The 16,708-nt window shown below is 45.9% G+C and overlaps 1 protein-coding gene and 1 long non-coding RNA gene across 3 annotated transcripts in view; one reads left to right on the top strand and one right to left on the bottom strand.

Annotated features, from left to right (window-relative positions):
- Positions 1-16,708, bottom strand: part of LOC310766617 — a 246,290-nt gene that overhangs the window by 99,637 nt on the left and 129,945 nt on the right. The window lies entirely within an intron of this gene.
- The window catches only part of DISP2 (dispatched RND transporter family member 2), a 34,278-nt gene continuing 32,366 nt past the window's right edge, over positions 14,797-16,708 (top strand). For both annotated transcript variants that reach the window (XM_083610220.1, XM_083610219.1), the window contains exon 1: positions 14,797-15,088. In XM_083610220.1, coding sequence (XP_083466346.1) covers positions 14,991-15,088 — 98 coding nt within the window. In that variant the 5' untranslated portion in view covers positions 14,797-14,990. The remainder of the gene's footprint in view (positions 15,089-16,708) is intronic.

Genomic DNA, 16,708 nt, shown 5'->3' with positions numbered 1-16,708 from the left:
TCAGAAGAAATAATCCCAACATAAACAACTGCCAAAAGCACACCTGGGGAAAAAGCTGGATTCAGCATCAGAACTTCCAACAGATCCATGCACTGGTGAATCTGTTGTTTAGTACGCAATAGGGGGTGTTCTTGGCACAGAAACTGAATTCGCCACTTAGCATAGCTATAGAGTCATTTCTCTTGCATTACCCTCTGGATATTCAATTCCATAATTTTTGCAGTTCATTCTCCGGAATCCATGTGGCTCGGGGACATTTTGCAAATTTGCCTTTGCGCTGCAGAGCACAATAAAGGGAGAATTCATAGTAAATCATTCCACTGAAGACTTCACAGGAGACTAAAATGGTTCCAGATGAATGTGTAGACACTGCATAGGTTTTAACGGAAATAGATTGGTTTTGCATATGCATGCAAAGCATCTTGCAAAGATCAAACTGTCCTGGAAATACTGCATAAAGCCACACAATTTATTCCTGTTTTCAGACTTGAGCCTATTGCCTTTCATGACTTCAGAGTACATCTGCAAGGAAGATTTTTATCGAAATCAGATCCAATGGAGAGAAAAAAAATCTAATTTTATGGGCTAGCCGGAACTTCAGAATCCTGAAAAAGTACATTCTTGCATTCTCAGGTCCTGCTTGTGAACTTTCTGTGGGCATCTGGTTGGTCACTATGAGAACAGAACGCTGGACTAGGTGAGCCATCAGGGCTCTGCTGGCCAAAATTTGTATTTTACAGCATGAGGAGTAGGGTGGTAGCAGAGCTATGGCTGGTAAGCAAAGGGGTAGAGAATGGCACTAGTGGAGGGACAGAGAAAGGACACAGAGGATGAGAGCAGATTGATAGGGTAGACACACAGCAGACCTTTTCCAGCAGGGGACCTTCCTGACCATGGAAAGATGTTATTACAAGAATTCTCTGTGTGGTGGTCATTCCAAACTCTCCAAGGTCCATTTGGTTGTTCATAGACCAGAAAATCCCAATGGAGAAGAAAAGATTATTTATGTATGCGACCACATACATACGCAGATGTTATTGGCCCAGAGATGGACAGAAGATAAAAGTCCCAGCCAGAGAAGAATGGCAGATTAAGTTGATGGACTATGCCGAAATGGCAAAAATGACTGGAGGAATCAGAAATCAGGAAGAGTAACATTTTAATAAGGAATGGGGGGAATTTATAATTTATCTTAAAAACCATTGTAAACAGTTAAAATTGTTAGTAGGATTGGAATAAGACTTATAGTTTAATGGTGAATTTTGGATATAATGGAGATGTAAAATGTTTGGATTATTATAAAAATGCAGGAAATGACTAACAATAAGACCCACAAAAGGGAGAAGAGAAGTCCAGGAGATTCTTGGGAATCTTGTTGTGATGTTGTATGTTGGATATGTGCTTGAAAAACTTTAATTTGAAAAGCCAATTTAAAAAGGGGAGGATCAGTTTTTCTTTCCTTTTAAAACAACAACTGTAAACCATGTGCTCTGTTTCGGCTTTGCTGCATAGCCTAGGGCAGCCATAGGCAAGCTCGGCCCGCCAGCTGTTTTGGGACTACAACTCCCATGATCCCTAGCTAAGGGGACCAGTGGTCCAGGGATGATGGGAATTGTAGCCCCAAAACAGCTGGAGGGCCGAGCTTGCCTATGCCTGGCCTAGGGATTGCCATTGTGGCACCCCTGGGCACAATGTTGCCCTCATAGTCTTGCCCTAGTCCCACAAAACATCTGAGTCTCCTCTCCCATACTCACTATCCCCTAGTCATGGAATGGTTGCCTTTTTTCTCCTTGAAAAGTACAGTTGACGGAGGAAGCTGGAGAAGTTACACTCTTTCCAACTTCCTCTGTCAACTCTATGTACTTTTCAAGACTCAGATTGATTCTACCGGAAGTGGCCAGAGGGAGTGGCACTCACAGGCCTTGCTAAAATATCCAAACATGCCCATGGACCTCAAAAGGTTGCTGACCCGTGGGTATAGTCGGTCCCGTGACTGCCCCACACTTTCCTCCCAGTTTTGTCTCTTCCTCAGCACTGCATGATCAGGCCTACATATCCACCCTGAAAATAAAATCCAAAATGCAAGATCGGCGGTGAGCAATAAAGCTTGCCTTAGAGGGAAAATGTGGGGGTTGGTGTAAATTACCTCTGCTTGGCAGGAAGTGATGGCAGGGAACTTCCGAAGCTGCTCAGGAACCAAAAAGGGCAACAGAAATGACCACAGGTAGAGAACGAGGGAGAAGCCTGTGGTCTATTGTCTACCGACAATCAGCAAGTGGCCATCCGCCAGGGCTTTGGCAGGTGAATCATGAGAGAGGAATGAGTAACAGGCCACAGACGCAGAGCTTGCCAGGAGAGAGTGAGTAATGTGACATTTATTAGATTGCACAGCCTTGGCATCCGTCAAAGTCAGAGAGCCGGAGAGTGACATAACTACAGGCACAGAAGGCTGAGGGGAAGGGCTGTCCATATGCATCAGCCTGTTCCTTGCACCTTTGGCAGCGGCTGCTTTTTTGGAAGGCTGCCTAGAGCGGCAGCTGAGCGGAGACTTGTTGACAGTGATGGATGCAAAGCAAGCAGGCAGGCTGTTCCTGGAGAAGGCAGGGCACTCTGCTGGCTGTGGCGATGTAGCAAGATGCTCCATACCTGGAGTGGCCGGAGCTCATGGCAGAATCAGCAGAGGCAGGCCAAAGAGGAGAAGCCACTCACTTCTCTCCTGTTGCGAGAAAGGGTAGAAGCGGAATATTATGTACTGAGTTGAATAGGATCCAAAATGCTGCAGTCTGATTGGTCCTAGAACAATAGGATTCAGAATGCAGCAGTCTGATTGGTCCTAGAATAATAGGATTTGGAATGCAGCAGTCTGATTGGTCCTAGAATAATAGGATCCAGAATGCAGCAGTCTGATTGGTCCACAGGAGCCACCCAATCCAGCTCCAGGTGGAAGTGAATCCGCAACCTGATTGGACTACAGGAGAATCCTGGAATTAGCCAATCACATGGGGCCCATTATGTAAATAATGTATATAAAGCAGACATTCTGGGGGAACTTCCATTCCTCCTCAACACAATGAGCTAAATAAAAAGCATGAAATCCACTCTCGATTCCGAGTATATTTCACGGAAATTGCCGAGTTAGACTTTCCCTCTGTCTCTTCTGGAGACAGGCACCAAGGGGGAATGCAGCAGAAATACAGCAGGATGCAGAAAATGTGAAACCACAACCTTCCCAGCATATTCCAAGCAAGTTTCTTCCATGAGGTTAAAAACAGAAAGCAAATACAGTGGTACCTCGGGTTACAGACGCTTCAGGTTACAGACTCCGCTAAACCAGAAATAGTACCTCAGGTTAAGAACTTTGCTTCAGAATGAGAACAGAAATCATGCAGCGGCGACTCAGTGGCAGCAGGAGGCCCCATTAGCTAAAGTGGTGCTTCAGGTTAAGAACAGTTTCAGGTTAAGAACGGACCTCCGGAACGAATTAAGTTCTTAACCCAAGGTACCACTGTAACAGAAAAAGAAGATTTTAAAAAAAAAATCTATGGAAATGACTGTGCATGTGGAAGGACCCAGGACCAGCCCAAGCCATTTTGCCTCCTTGCAGGCTATTGCTGATCTGGAGTTTCCAGAACAGAACAGACAAAAATTCAGACAAACTTTTTTTAAAAAAATTATTTACCACATTCCTAGGCTGCTCAGTAACAAAATGTTCTTGGGACAGTTTCTGATAAATGAAAAACAAAAATGCTGTGCTCTAAGAACTTAATGCAGGGGTGGCATTAACATTTGGCCCTGCAGATGTCCCTGGACTACAACTCCCATGATCCCTGATCACAGGCCATGCTGGCTGAGGCTGATGGGAGCTGGAGACAACAACTGGAGAGTCCCAGGAGACCCATCTCTGACTGAATGGAACTAGAATATTGATTGGTGATGGATTCATTGATGACGAATAGCAAATAGGACTGTTGATTTCATTAATGTACCAGAAATAATAATCTGGCTCCATATCTGCTATCCTTTAGGCATTTTCATACACGAAAATATTGGCCTAACTGAAAGAAAACAGCCAATTTTGAGGTGAGTAAAATGGCTCAGAAACAGTCCAGTGGTGGAAGGCACAGGAGAGACCCAGTCTCATGGCTGCATCATTAATGTCAGAGGCAATAGCCAGTTTTCTGGGTTGAGGTCTGGCTGCAAGTTCTCAAAACGGTTCCCAGCAAGATCTGAGCCAGAGCTGCCTCAGGTTCCTCTGCACCCTCATGGCCATGAATAAATAAATGCATTTAAACCAGTGGTTCATTACACGTTGCGTGTTATACACGGAAAACGCTGTCCCTGGGGCTGGCAGAGAGTGCCAGGATCTTGACTCGCTCTGCTCCTGCATTAATCTTTACAGATAAGCAATTAGGCACTTCCATTTAATCAATACAAATGGGCCTTTAAACAAGGCTCTGCCATTCAGATTGTTTGATGTGGGCTGCAATTTGCCAGCTCTCTTCTGCTTGAACGCCCAGCCCAAAGAAACCTGATAAAAGACTCTCGTGCAATCAGTTGGGTGGGTGGGTGTATTTGCCTGTTTCTATGTTGATAAAAAGTCATTTATACTCTGCCTTCCTCAACCTATGCCCTCTGAAAAATGTGGCACAGCACTCCATGCTTGGTTCTAAGCAAGGCAGATTAATCACGTTGGACTAGTTGTGCATTCATGAAGTATAGCAAATTGCATATTCAAGTGTATTAATAAGTGACTAGCAGTCAAGAGACTCTTCCTAAAACTGGAAATGGAGCTTCCTGTTCTTACTAACGACAAACCAAAACCTTCATGAGACCTAAAAGCCACGCAAATGGGAAGCAGAATAAGCTTCACTCTGCACTTTGCCCCACATGCCTGTACCATTGAGGAATGAGCGCACAATAACAGATTTAAGTTTCAGTTTGGGGAAAACTTTGCTTCAAGTCCCAGCTCAGCTACTGAACCTCAAGAAAAGAGCCTCTTCCACATTATTATGTGGCTTTCTTTGTATATTGCACAGGCAGTGTATTTGCTGCTGAAAACTGCTCCATAGCCTATGTAAGCAGCTGACCATATGGACTGGACCTATCAAGGGGAAAGGAAAGTCCATGTGCCAGCAATTGTAGCATGGGGATTCAGGAGATGCCAGAAGCTAGTCCTTGTTCTGAGCAGTTACCTGGAATGTTTCTGGCTTTAATAATAATGATGATGATTATTATAATAATGAATATAATTTATTTATTTATACCCCGCCCATCTGGCTGGGTTGCCCCAGTCACTCTGGGCGGCTTCCAACACACCTAATAATAAAAATAAAACAGCAAACATTGATAGTAACAAAGAACCTATATAAAAAGTCACAATAACTTTAAAATAAACAACTTATATCAAATAAAGCAATACTGAATAATCCATTAGACTCCAATCGTAAACAGTAAAATTAAACATCAGCAGATAATAATTAAACAGTTTACACTTATCAGTTACAATAAAGAATTCTATAATCAATAAAAAATAACAGCAAATCACCAAACATACAAAACCATGTGAAAGGATCAAACTGAGAAACAAGGCCACACAACTTATAAAAATTATTTTTTAAAACTGTCCCTGAACTGCTCTCTTCCCACCTGCTTCCGCTGTTCTCAGAGTCATGGTCTGGGAAAGGCTCCCGGAACTGGATGGTAGGGCAAGGCAGGTGGGAAAGCGATCGCCCACAGAAAGTCTCTTTCCCTTCAGTTCCCCTCCAGCCTCACTGAGCCTCTTTCAGGTAGAAGCAGTTTGGGGTGGCATCATTTAATGAAGAGTCCTTGCTGCTACCCCACCTGGCCACAAATGTCTTATTTAGAAATGTGAAGACTGTGGTTTATAGGGCAGGGTTTGTGTAAGGATGAGAAAGAGAAAGAAGCAGTCAGCATGGTCCAGTCATGGTTTGTGAGACTGGCTTTTCTGAACAGAAGTGTGATGTCAGGGAGAAAGTGGGTTCTAGAAACGCTCATTTTCTCTGCACAGAAACGTTGGATGGGGGACAGGGATATTCAGAACTACAGTTCTTCCCCTGTAGGCTAAAATGACCCCACCTCCCCGCAAAAGCTGTGCTGCATAGTTTAGTCTGTGTTTGTTTCACTTTTGTAAGACATAGTGAAATGACTTTGGGATGGCTTCATGCCCATTTTATAGCTCAAAGCACATGACACCACCAGCATCCCCTCTACAGAGATACAATAGATCACATGGCAACTTCACTGTGTGTTGGAACTCCGCCTATGCCTCGTTTACCAGGCAGTATTCCTCCTCCCAAACTATATACAGTGGTACCTTGGGTTACAGACGCTTCAGGTTACAGACACTTCAGGTTACAGACTCTGCTAACCCAGAAGTAGTACCACAGGTGAAGAACTTTCCTTCAGGATGAGAACAGAAATCGTGCTCCGGCAGCAGGGCAGGAGCGAGAGGCCCCATTAGCTAAAGTGGTATCTCAGGTTAAGAACAGTCTCAGGTTAAGAACGGACGTCCAGAACGAATTAAGTTCTTAACCCAAGCTAAAGGTAAAGGGACCCCTGACCGTTAGGTCCAGTTGCGGACCACTCTGGGGTTGCGGCGCTCATCTCGCTTTATTGGCCGAGGGAGCTGGCGTACAGCTTCCAGGTCATGTGGCTAGCATGACTCTGGCGAACCAAAGCAGCACACGGAAATGCCGTTTACCTTCCCACCAGAGTGGTACCTAATTATCTACTTGCACTTTGACGTGCTTTCGAACTGCTAGGTTGGCAGGAGTAGGGACTGAGCAACGGGAGCTCACCCCATCGTGGGGATTCAAACCGCCGACCTCCTGATCAGCAAGCCCTAGGCTCTGTGGTTTAGACCACAGCGCCACTTGCGTCCCTTTAACCCAAGGTACCACTGTATAATACCCAAGCCATATTATTATAAATGGCATTATTGTAAGTATTCATTTGTTAAAGGGGGGCACCTTGGTTGACATGGTCCAAAGATCCCCCCCACCCCTTGAGATACTTTGAAGCTCTCAGACACTAGAGGCCCTAGGCACCTGAATAATATGCCTATTGACAAATTCAGCTGACTGCTTTGCTTCTTTGCTTCCATGCTGGCGAGGGCTGATGGGAGTTGTGGTCCAAACTACTGAACAGCACTAGGTTGATGAAAGTTAGAATAGACTATATAAGTGACACAAACTTAGTTGCCCATTGTACTTAATGGGCTAGAGCCAGGTGTAGTTGTGCTTAGAGTAGACACATATCAAAATCCATGGGCCTGAAATCAAGTTCCATTGATTTCAGTAGGTCTACTCTAATCATGATGACTAAGTTCGGGTGTAACCTAATAAGTTTCCCTTCCACACTGCTTTCTGCTTCTACCACTTTTTCCCAAGGCTGCAATATTATGCCCCTGCACCTGGTGATCACATATTTTTCAAACATAAACTATGGGTATGGTTGAGTTATTCAGAAACGTGCAATTGCATAGAAGTGTAAGCAAAAGTCTCATCTCAGAGGTTGCCTTTTGCTGCTGCTTTGGATAAGTGACATTTCTGTGAGTATAAATAATTGCTGAGTAGAAGGATAACAGGGATTATATACAGCTGTACTTACATTGCATACATTTAAACCCCACCCCCAAAAAACCAGACATTAAAGAACTTATCTGCAAATTACAAAATAGCTCTGTACTTGGCAGAGAGAATGCCATACTATTTGAGAAACTGTGCAAAACACAAAAAATATATAACCAAAGGGTCCTGTGTCTAAATTAGCTTTGCATCTCTTCTGACAGCTTAATCCTATTGTGTGACCATAAGAAATGCTGCACATTTCCATTGTGGACATACTGGCTGGATAGGTATTGACTGTTCCATAAATAAAGCCACATTTGGTTTATTTAATTTACTGAGTAATTTTACAAATTTATCTCTCTCACAAATTTAGCTACCTTCAATACCAGTTACTAGGCACCACAACAAGCAAACTCAATGACTTCTGTTTAACTAAGGGATAGGCTGCAATGGTCCTGTTAGGAGGCACCCTAAAAATATCCAGCTTCTGCCACGATAGCCTATGTTTCAGAAGGAAGTTTCAGTTTTCGCCTGGAGAGACCTCCAGAGGGGCTCTATTTTGGAAACCCAGGATTATGCGTTCCAAGCAAGCTGAGTTGACAGAGCATCTGGTAAATTTATTGTCTCCTTCCATTGCCTTCCCTCCTTTATCATTTGTAAATGTAATAGTAAACAAAAGAACATCAGACTGTTTCTAAAAGTATTGTTATGAGTTTGCGGCGGGGAGGCAGGCTGTATGCCAAGACCCTTCCAATCCCTACATCCAGTAACTGTTAAAATCTAATCAAGGATTCAAATTCCTGGAATAGCCAGACTAGCTTCCAGGCGAGGTAATGGGTCACTAAGGAAACAAAGGGAGTGACTCTGCGCCAGACTGAAAATGGCACAAATCTGCTAGCATTTAGAAAGATAAAAACTCGAGTGGAGATGTGATGTGAGCAAAAGCTGGAAGCTGGAAGCAGCAGGCTGGGAAGCCAGACAGTCAAAGCAATGCCTGTTTTCTGTTTGAATCCAAGGTTGTGGTTATGGGGCAAGAAAGGCCCTGTTCGGTTGTTGATGCTGTGAACCCCTCCATCATAGACTCAGGTTGTATAGATGTGCAAACAAAGCATATATCATAAAGACACCACAGTCTCCGCTGCCCCTCATTCTCAGAAGACCAAATCCTGGGTAAGCGACTGGAATCCATGGAATCTCACACTGCTTGGAGCTGGAGTGCCATGCAACAGTCTTCAAGATATGGTGCAGGACTCAATTAGCCTATCCTGAAAACAGGAACCCTATGCAAGGTCTCACGCTAGTGGAAGGGGGCTTCCCCCACCAAAACAACCAATCACTCTGGAGAACCAGGGGAACCCCCAGAACAGCCTGTGTGGGGCGGAGAAAATAGATTCACATATATTTGGGACTCTTTGGGAAAGAGCCTAAGGCTGCTGAAACTTTTTGATTAGGAATTGGAGGAGGGGGAGAGGGGAAGGAGTGACATGTAGGGTCAGTGTTAATAAGAATAAGAATAAGAATTTATTATTTATACCCCACCCCTCTGGCTTGGTTTCCCCAGCCACTCTGGGCAGCTTCCAACAGAAAATACTAATACTACTACTACTACTACTACTACTACTACTAATAATAATAATAATAATAGCAATAAAAGATCAAACATTTAAAACTTCCCTAAAGAGGGCTGCCTTCAGATTTCTTTTAAAAGCCAGTTGTTTATTTCCTTGACATCTGATGGGAGGGCGTTCCACAGGGCAGGTGCCACTACTGAGAAAGCCCTCTGCTAAAGCAATCATTCCTTCTACACAAGCATTTCCACTTGCCAATCCAATCTCCCATTTACTGGGTTGGTGATTGGTGCCCCATTTGCCCTAATGGACAATCCTCCAATGCTTATTCCCCTTGCTTAAGGCAGAAAGCAACCTTTTGTACCCGAACCTGATCATAAGCCCCGTGGAACACAGTGAGTTACTTCCGGGTAAATGTGCAATGGATTGTGGTGCATGACTGGATACCCATGTCCTGTCCCCTGCTTGAGCTTTCTTCTTTATCGATATCTTAATCCTAAGGGATAATTCTCCGTTGCAAACTATAGTGATGTCATTGTCCCATCCCTAGTTGCACTGGGAAATGGGAATTAACTTTGTCTTGCTCATTCCACCTCCCTTAATAGCTCTGTTTTGCTGAATTATTCAGCAGTTTAAGCAGCAAAGAATGTATTAGGTTGTGCTACTGAGACAAATTAAATCCTATCGTGGAAAGTCCTGAGCTTGAGCCAAATGGGATGTGTGCTGAGATTCAAAAACTGGACTCAACAGCAGCATCCTGGTCCTTGATGTATCAAGCTGGATTAGGCTGTGATGCTCTTATAGGGAATATGCTTCCCTGAGCCAGCCCTAATGGATTGAAAGGAGAAGAGCTTGCTGAGCAGTGCTAGTATGAGAGAGAGCATTATTGTAAGTAGTAAAGCAAACTGGCCTAGAAATATGCCAAATGCACTGCGCTTTTTCTATATATACCTGGTTGTTTGCTTATCCCACTGAATCCAGAGTCAAGGCAGTGCACAAGGGGGGGGGGGGACATAGTGCTCATCAAATTTGCTGATGACACCAAACTGGGAAGGGTAGCTAATTCTGCTGAAGACAGAATCAGAATTCAAAATGACCTTAACAGATTGGAGAACTGGGCCCAAGCTAACAAAATGAATTTCAAGAGGGACAAATGTAAGGTTCTGCACTTAGGCAGGAAGAACCAGATGCACAAATATGGGATGGGGAAACACCTGGCTTACCAGCAGTACATGTGAAAAAAATCTAGGGGTCTTGGTGGACTACAAGCTTAACATGAGTCAATGGTGTGATGCAGCAGCAAAAAAGGCTAATGCTATTCTAGGCTGCATTAACAGAAGTATAGTGTCCAGATCAAGGGAAGTAATAGTACTACTCTATTCTGCCTTAGTCAGACCACACTTGGAATACTGTGTCCAATTCTGGGCACCACAGTTTAAGAAGGATGTTGACAAGCTGGAACATGTGGAGAGGAGGGCAACCAAGATGATCAAGGGTATGGAAACTAAGCCTTATGGAGGACCGCTTGAAGGAGCTGGGTATGTTTAGCCTGGAGAAGAGGAGCCTGAGAGGAGATATGATAGCCATCTTCAAATATCTCAAGGGCTGTCACATGGAGGAGGGAGCATGCTTGTTTTCTCCTGTTCTGGCGTGTAGGACTTGAACCAATGGCTTCAAGTTGCAAGAAAGGAGATTCCAACTAAACATTCGGAAAAAAACTTTCTGACAGTAAGAGCTGTTCAGCAGTGGAACAGACTGCCACAAGAGGAGGTGGACTCTCCTTCCTTGGAGGTTTTTAAGCCGAGGTTTCCACATGGCAGGGGGTTGGTCTAGATTACCCTTGGGTCCTTCCATGATTCTGTGCTATATTGAAAACATCCCATAAACTGTCACAACAGAAGCATTAAAGCAAAGGTTTAAAACACTGGTGAATTAAAACACTCAGTGCATGACTAAGTCATATGTCTGGGTAGGCTTCCCAACATTAAAAAGTTTTCAGCAGGCATCTAAGGCAATATAGTGAGGCTGCCTGCCTAATGTCAGTTGGAATCTACTTCCTGTGAGGATAGATAGCCTATGCCCAAACCTCTCTTGTGAGCAGGGCTTCCCGTGCAATCCTAGCCATGTTTCTTTTTCAAAATAATATTTATTCTATAATTTCTATACCACCCTTCATCCAAAGATCAGAGGGTGGATTGTGATATAAAAGCACAAAAATGCGTAACCAAATATTTCAGTCCAGCACTAAGAAATATTGCTACATGCCAGCCCAGTCTCCGCTGAGCAGTGTGTGAAATTCCAGGGGTCCCATGCGCTTAGCCAGGGTTCGTGTTTCCTTTCAGAAATGAGACACAGCAGAGACTGTGGTGTCTTTACGATATATGGTCTATTTGGTAAAGGACCCCTGGATGGTTAAGTCCAGTCGAAGACGGTTGTGGGGTGTGGCGCTTATCTCGCTTTGCAGGCTAGGAAAGCCAGTGTTTGTCCACAGACAGCTTTCTGGGTCATGTGGCCAGCATGACTAAACCGCTTCTGGCATTTCCATGCGCTCTGGCTTCCGTCATGGTGGTCTATTTACATATATATATACCTGAGTCTAGATGGAGGGGTTCAAAGCAATTTATTCCAGGAGAGTCTCTTGCTTCTCCAACTGGCACAGCAGGCTTGGGTTTAAGAACAGAGAAATCTGCCATGGAATCTGTCTCTTTGTTACAATCTGTCACAATCAGCCCACATGGTGCTTCACCACCCCCTTCCTCTTTCTTGTTGCTGCTAACAGACTGAAAAGGATTTTCCTCCAGCCTACATCATCCAAACTGAAATCCTAAACCTTTTTTGTCTCTGCCACTAATGCACAGCTGGGGAAGGGGCTCCACCCCTCTTGCTGTTGGGAACTGAATGACTTGATGGCTCATCTTGTGTTAGGTTAATGACTCATCCATCATAAGGTGATTACCTCATTAGGAAGCTGGCCTGTATTATTTTCATACTGAATCTCTGCTGGATCTTGGAGTTCACTTATTGTTGTTTAATTACCCAAACCTTGATTAAATCCTAGGTAAAGGTACCCCTGACCATTAGGTCCAGTCACGGACGACTCTGGGGTTGCGGCGCTCATCTCGCTCTATAGGCCGGGGGAGCCAGTGTTTGTCAGCAGACAGCTTCTGGGTCATGTGGCCAGCATGACTAAGCCATTTCTGGTGAACTAAAGCAGCGCATGGAAACACCGTTTACCTTCCCGCCGGAGCAGTACCTATTTATCTACTTGCACTTGACATGCTTTCGAACTGCTAGGTTGGCAGGAGCTGGGACTGAACAATGGGAGCTCACCCCATTGCAGGGATTCAAACTGCCGACCTTCTGATCGGCAAGCCCTAGGCTCTGTGGTTTAGACCACAGCGCCACCTGTGTCCCCATTCTAGCAGCTACTAAATCTAGAAATTATGGGTGCCTTGCACCCACAAACTTGGGCACCCAAAACTTATAACATTATGCTTGTGGCTGCCACTGGATTGATAAAATGTGTGAAGGAGAATGCCTTGCATCCCTCCACCTTCTGCATGGGTTTACTTGGAACCAATGTAACTCCATTCTCTGTAAGCCTTCATCTTGATTATTGAAGGCCTAGAACATCCTTCTCAAACCTGATGCCTTCCAGATGTTTTGGACTTCAACCCCCATCAGTTGCAACCAACATGGCCGTGGAATTTCTTTCATCCCTTCCATATCCTGAGAGCTCAGCCAAGCAATATGATCCATTTGATTTGCATTTATTAAAATAAGCCAGGCACCATAAATTTAAACTCCACCCATATACCACCCTATGGGAGGAGTGCAGAGCCCAGAGCATGCAAAAAGTCCAGGTTCAGCTTCTGCCATCTCCAGTGAAAGGATCTCAAGCAACACAGTGTGAAAATGCCTCTTCCTGAGACCAGATGAGAGCTGTGGTCCAAAGAATCTGGAAGGCTCCAGATTGGAGGAGACTGGCCTAGGAGATATTGCAGATATAAACTCGAGGATTTCCACCCATTGCTTTGGCCACAGCACCGTCCCTCCTTTCTGCTGGAGTGTTAAAGAGCTGCACTGCACCAATCAAGAACTCCGAATAAGGAAGTGACAAAGTCCAGCATCATCCTTTGGAATAAAGCCATCCTGCTAGATTGCAGCCTCCATAAAACTGCCAAGTGAAAAATGTAGTGACATGTTTACAAAAGCCTGTCAAGTCAATTCATCTATACATTTCAGTTGCTTTCTTAATTCTTGCTAACTTTTTTTAAGCATCAGAAGGCTGCGGGAGAAGAACTGGTAAGCAGAGCTTTTTAACTTCAAATAAATCCTGTACTATCTTTTTGTCAAGCAGTTCATTTCTTTTTGCTGGGACACATAAACAATTTTGGATCTGTCAGCTGCCATCGCTGTAGTGTTAATCATCAAGCCTGCTGCTTAAATGAATCAGAGAACTTCTGTTGCCTGAATTCAGGAGGAGGGACTGCTTCCTCGCTCAGCATCTTTCACACTGTTGGTTGAGACTGCCATTATTACAGAGTCAATTCTGTTTCCCTCATATCCTGTTCTTGGGACTCTTCTAGGCTTCTAAATCTCATTATCCCAGGCTAAGAGAAAGTCTCGCCAAACTAGTATCACAGAACAGCTTATATGGTCTTTATGCTGTCTTATTCTAAACAGAAGGTGGATTACTGAGTTTCCACCACTCTTAATGATTCCTATTATTTATTTATTGTCCTCGCTTTTCAATGAGGGTGAGACAAAGAAGATGTCATTATATTGAAAAGGTCAATGTCAATGCCAACGATACAAGAGTCAGTGTCAGAAGCTAGCCCAAAGCTACTACAATCACAGACAATTCTGCCATTCATTCCTGAAAGGATATGAATTGTGCTATGCATTGTGAGGAAACTGCTTACTATTGTGTAAGCTAAATTTAACTCCCTTTAACGTAAAATCACTGTTTTATGGCCAGACCTCAGCTTGGATTGTATTATGTTTTATTTATCTTCATTCCCTGATTTTTATTGCAGCTTCCAACATGCAAAAAACAAAACAAACCCATCCAACTTAAATTAAAAACATTCAAACAATAATCATCACTGAATGCACAACACCTGAAATTGGTTTTCTTTTAAAGTCAATTTCCCCTTAAACCTTCCTTGTCACATCATTCACAAGGAATCGAGTGTTAAGCCTGTGAAGGGGCAGGTCTTTTTAACCAAGATGGGAACTTACTTATTTTGAACACACAACTTTTTAATCATAGGTAGGAACCCCGACCCCTTTCCCAAAACCAGGAATTAATGTTTAAAGCAGAAATTAAGAAGTGACTGGCATGCTGAGCTCAGGTAATGTTTACTGCTCCCGCTCCTTGATCGAAACATCTGGTCAAGAAGTTTGGCATTCAAATGCAAGTTGCTTTTCTTTTCTGGATGGATTTGAGGTCTACAAAGTTCCAGAATTTGTGGAAATAAATCCAGTCCGGAAAACCACCGATACTTCGAAGGCACCGAGGACCATAGGTCCATTATCACCCTCGCGGATATACTCTCGGTCATAATGAGGTCGATCAGCCCAACTGGGCAGCAGCCCCAGCCCCCGCTCCAAAGCATGTCTCCCCTCCCCTCTCCCTTCGCTGCTATTGGACCACGTGTCCGGCTCGGCCCGGTCCCCTCCCCAGCCGATTCTCCTAGGATTAGCGCACGCGCTTTCTCGGCCGAGGGAGCAGCCGCTTTCAGCACCGCGGAGCTGCGGACAGCGCCTTCCGCCCTCCCCACCAAGGCGGCGCTTTTGCGGTCAGGAGGCCACGGCGCCGGCGAGGACCATGGAGGGCGCGGCGGGCTCCCAGTCGCTGGACGGGGAGGCGGCTGCCGGCCAGAGAGCAGAGGCGAGGCGCCCGGAGACAGCGGGATGCACCTCCAGGTAAGGCGAGCCTCCAGGGGGATGCCCATCGGCCGGGGAAACGCCGCGTGCCCATCTCCTCCTCCTTCCCTGACCCTTCGGGGGTGTCCTTGAGGTGCATCGCTCCTTTATCCGCCGCCGCCGCGCGCTCCGTCCCCTGCACCTCCCGCTCCTTTCCCAGACAATGGAACCGATCTCCCCTGGGCGGTGGGAGGTGGGAGAAGGGCGGCGGAGTGGAGCGGGGGGGCGGTTAGGGAGAGAGGGACTTTCTGCTTTTCCAGCACCACCCCACCCCATCCAGTTGCATCGCCGCCGCAGGCCACATCGCCGCGATCCTCGAAAAGTTGGCCTTGCAGAGCGAGGGCTGGAAGAAGGCGCGCGGGAGTGTCCCCGAGGTCCAACCCTATTGTTCTGGGATCCGCCGCGGGAAGGCGTTGCTCTGCGACGGCTTGGCGGTTCCCTCGAATCTCCCTGGCGATGCTCCGGGAAACGGGACCCATCCGAGCCAGGCGCCTTCAGTGGGCCAGGGGGCTGACGCGCCTGCCTGCCTGCCTGCGCGGGCGAGGGATCCCCGTCGGCGCATCTGTCGCCACGCTGCGGGGCGCCTTTTGATCCTCGATTGAAGGGACGCGCGTCGCCCTCGATCCGCGAAGAGGAGCTGTCGTTTCTGTCCGGGAGAGGATTCCTCCGCCCGGCAGCCCGGAATCGAGGGAAAGCAACGACTACGAGGAGCCCTCTGCTGGGGCGCCACGAACAAAAGGAGCGACAGGGCAAGATTTCGCCCAGCTTCCCTCGCCCCGCAGTTTCCAAGAAGGCGGAGCCAAAGCTGGGCTGGGCTGCCTTCGATCTCTCGCCCTCTCTAAAATACACTGTGGCTTTGATACCCGCTGATCCGAGGGTGCCGGATATGTAACAACGGCAAATGCTGTGATCTAGAAATATATCTGCCGCGTAAGGGAGGGGGGGTGTCTTTGAAATTGGAGCCAACTCCTAGGGCCAAACGCCCGCCCCAAAGTTGATGGGCGATGTCATTCAAATAGTGTGTGTGTATGTGTGCACCGTGTCTTGTGATCGATTATGCGGGTCGGGACTTGCCTGGGGTCCCCCAATATTTTATTCAAGTTGCCGCCACCCCCGCAGGGTGCAAGGGAATGAAACCAGGCGCTATCAGAAGAAGAGGTCCAAACTATAGCCTTAGAGGAAGAAATCAGTAGGGTGCTGGGACGTGGGTTTAGGAAACATTGCTTTAAGGAAGCTCTCTTTAAGGAGAGCTTCGTCTTGGATTCCCTTCACGGGCCATGGAGGTAGGTGTGTGTTTATAATCAACACGGATAGGTTTAAATTCGAAGGGAGGCATGCAAACGCTGATCAATTCTTTCATGGACTGAAACAGACTGAATTGCAGATTAACTTCGCCCCACCCCAATTAATCAAAGGTCTGAAGGCAGGTAGGGCCTGATCAGCCTGCTCCCTCGCTTATTTAGGAACATAGGAAGATGTGTAAAGCAGATGTTCCGCACCCAGCTCTCCACAATGGATTTAATGAAACGATAGCATGCAGAGGAATTAACTGGCTTGCAACCCAAACTGGCCTTCCAAGTGGAGCAATGATGGCTTTCCTTCTAACTATGAACCATAGGC

Source organism: Podarcis filfolensis (genome assembly GCF_964270895.1).
Source record: "Podarcis filfolensis genome assembly, chromosome: 1".
NCBI lineage: Eukaryota > Metazoa > Chordata > Lepidosauria > Squamata > Lacertidae > Podarcis > Podarcis filfolensis.
Note: the sequence above shows the minus strand (reverse complement) of the source record. Positions and strands in the feature narration are given on the sequence as shown.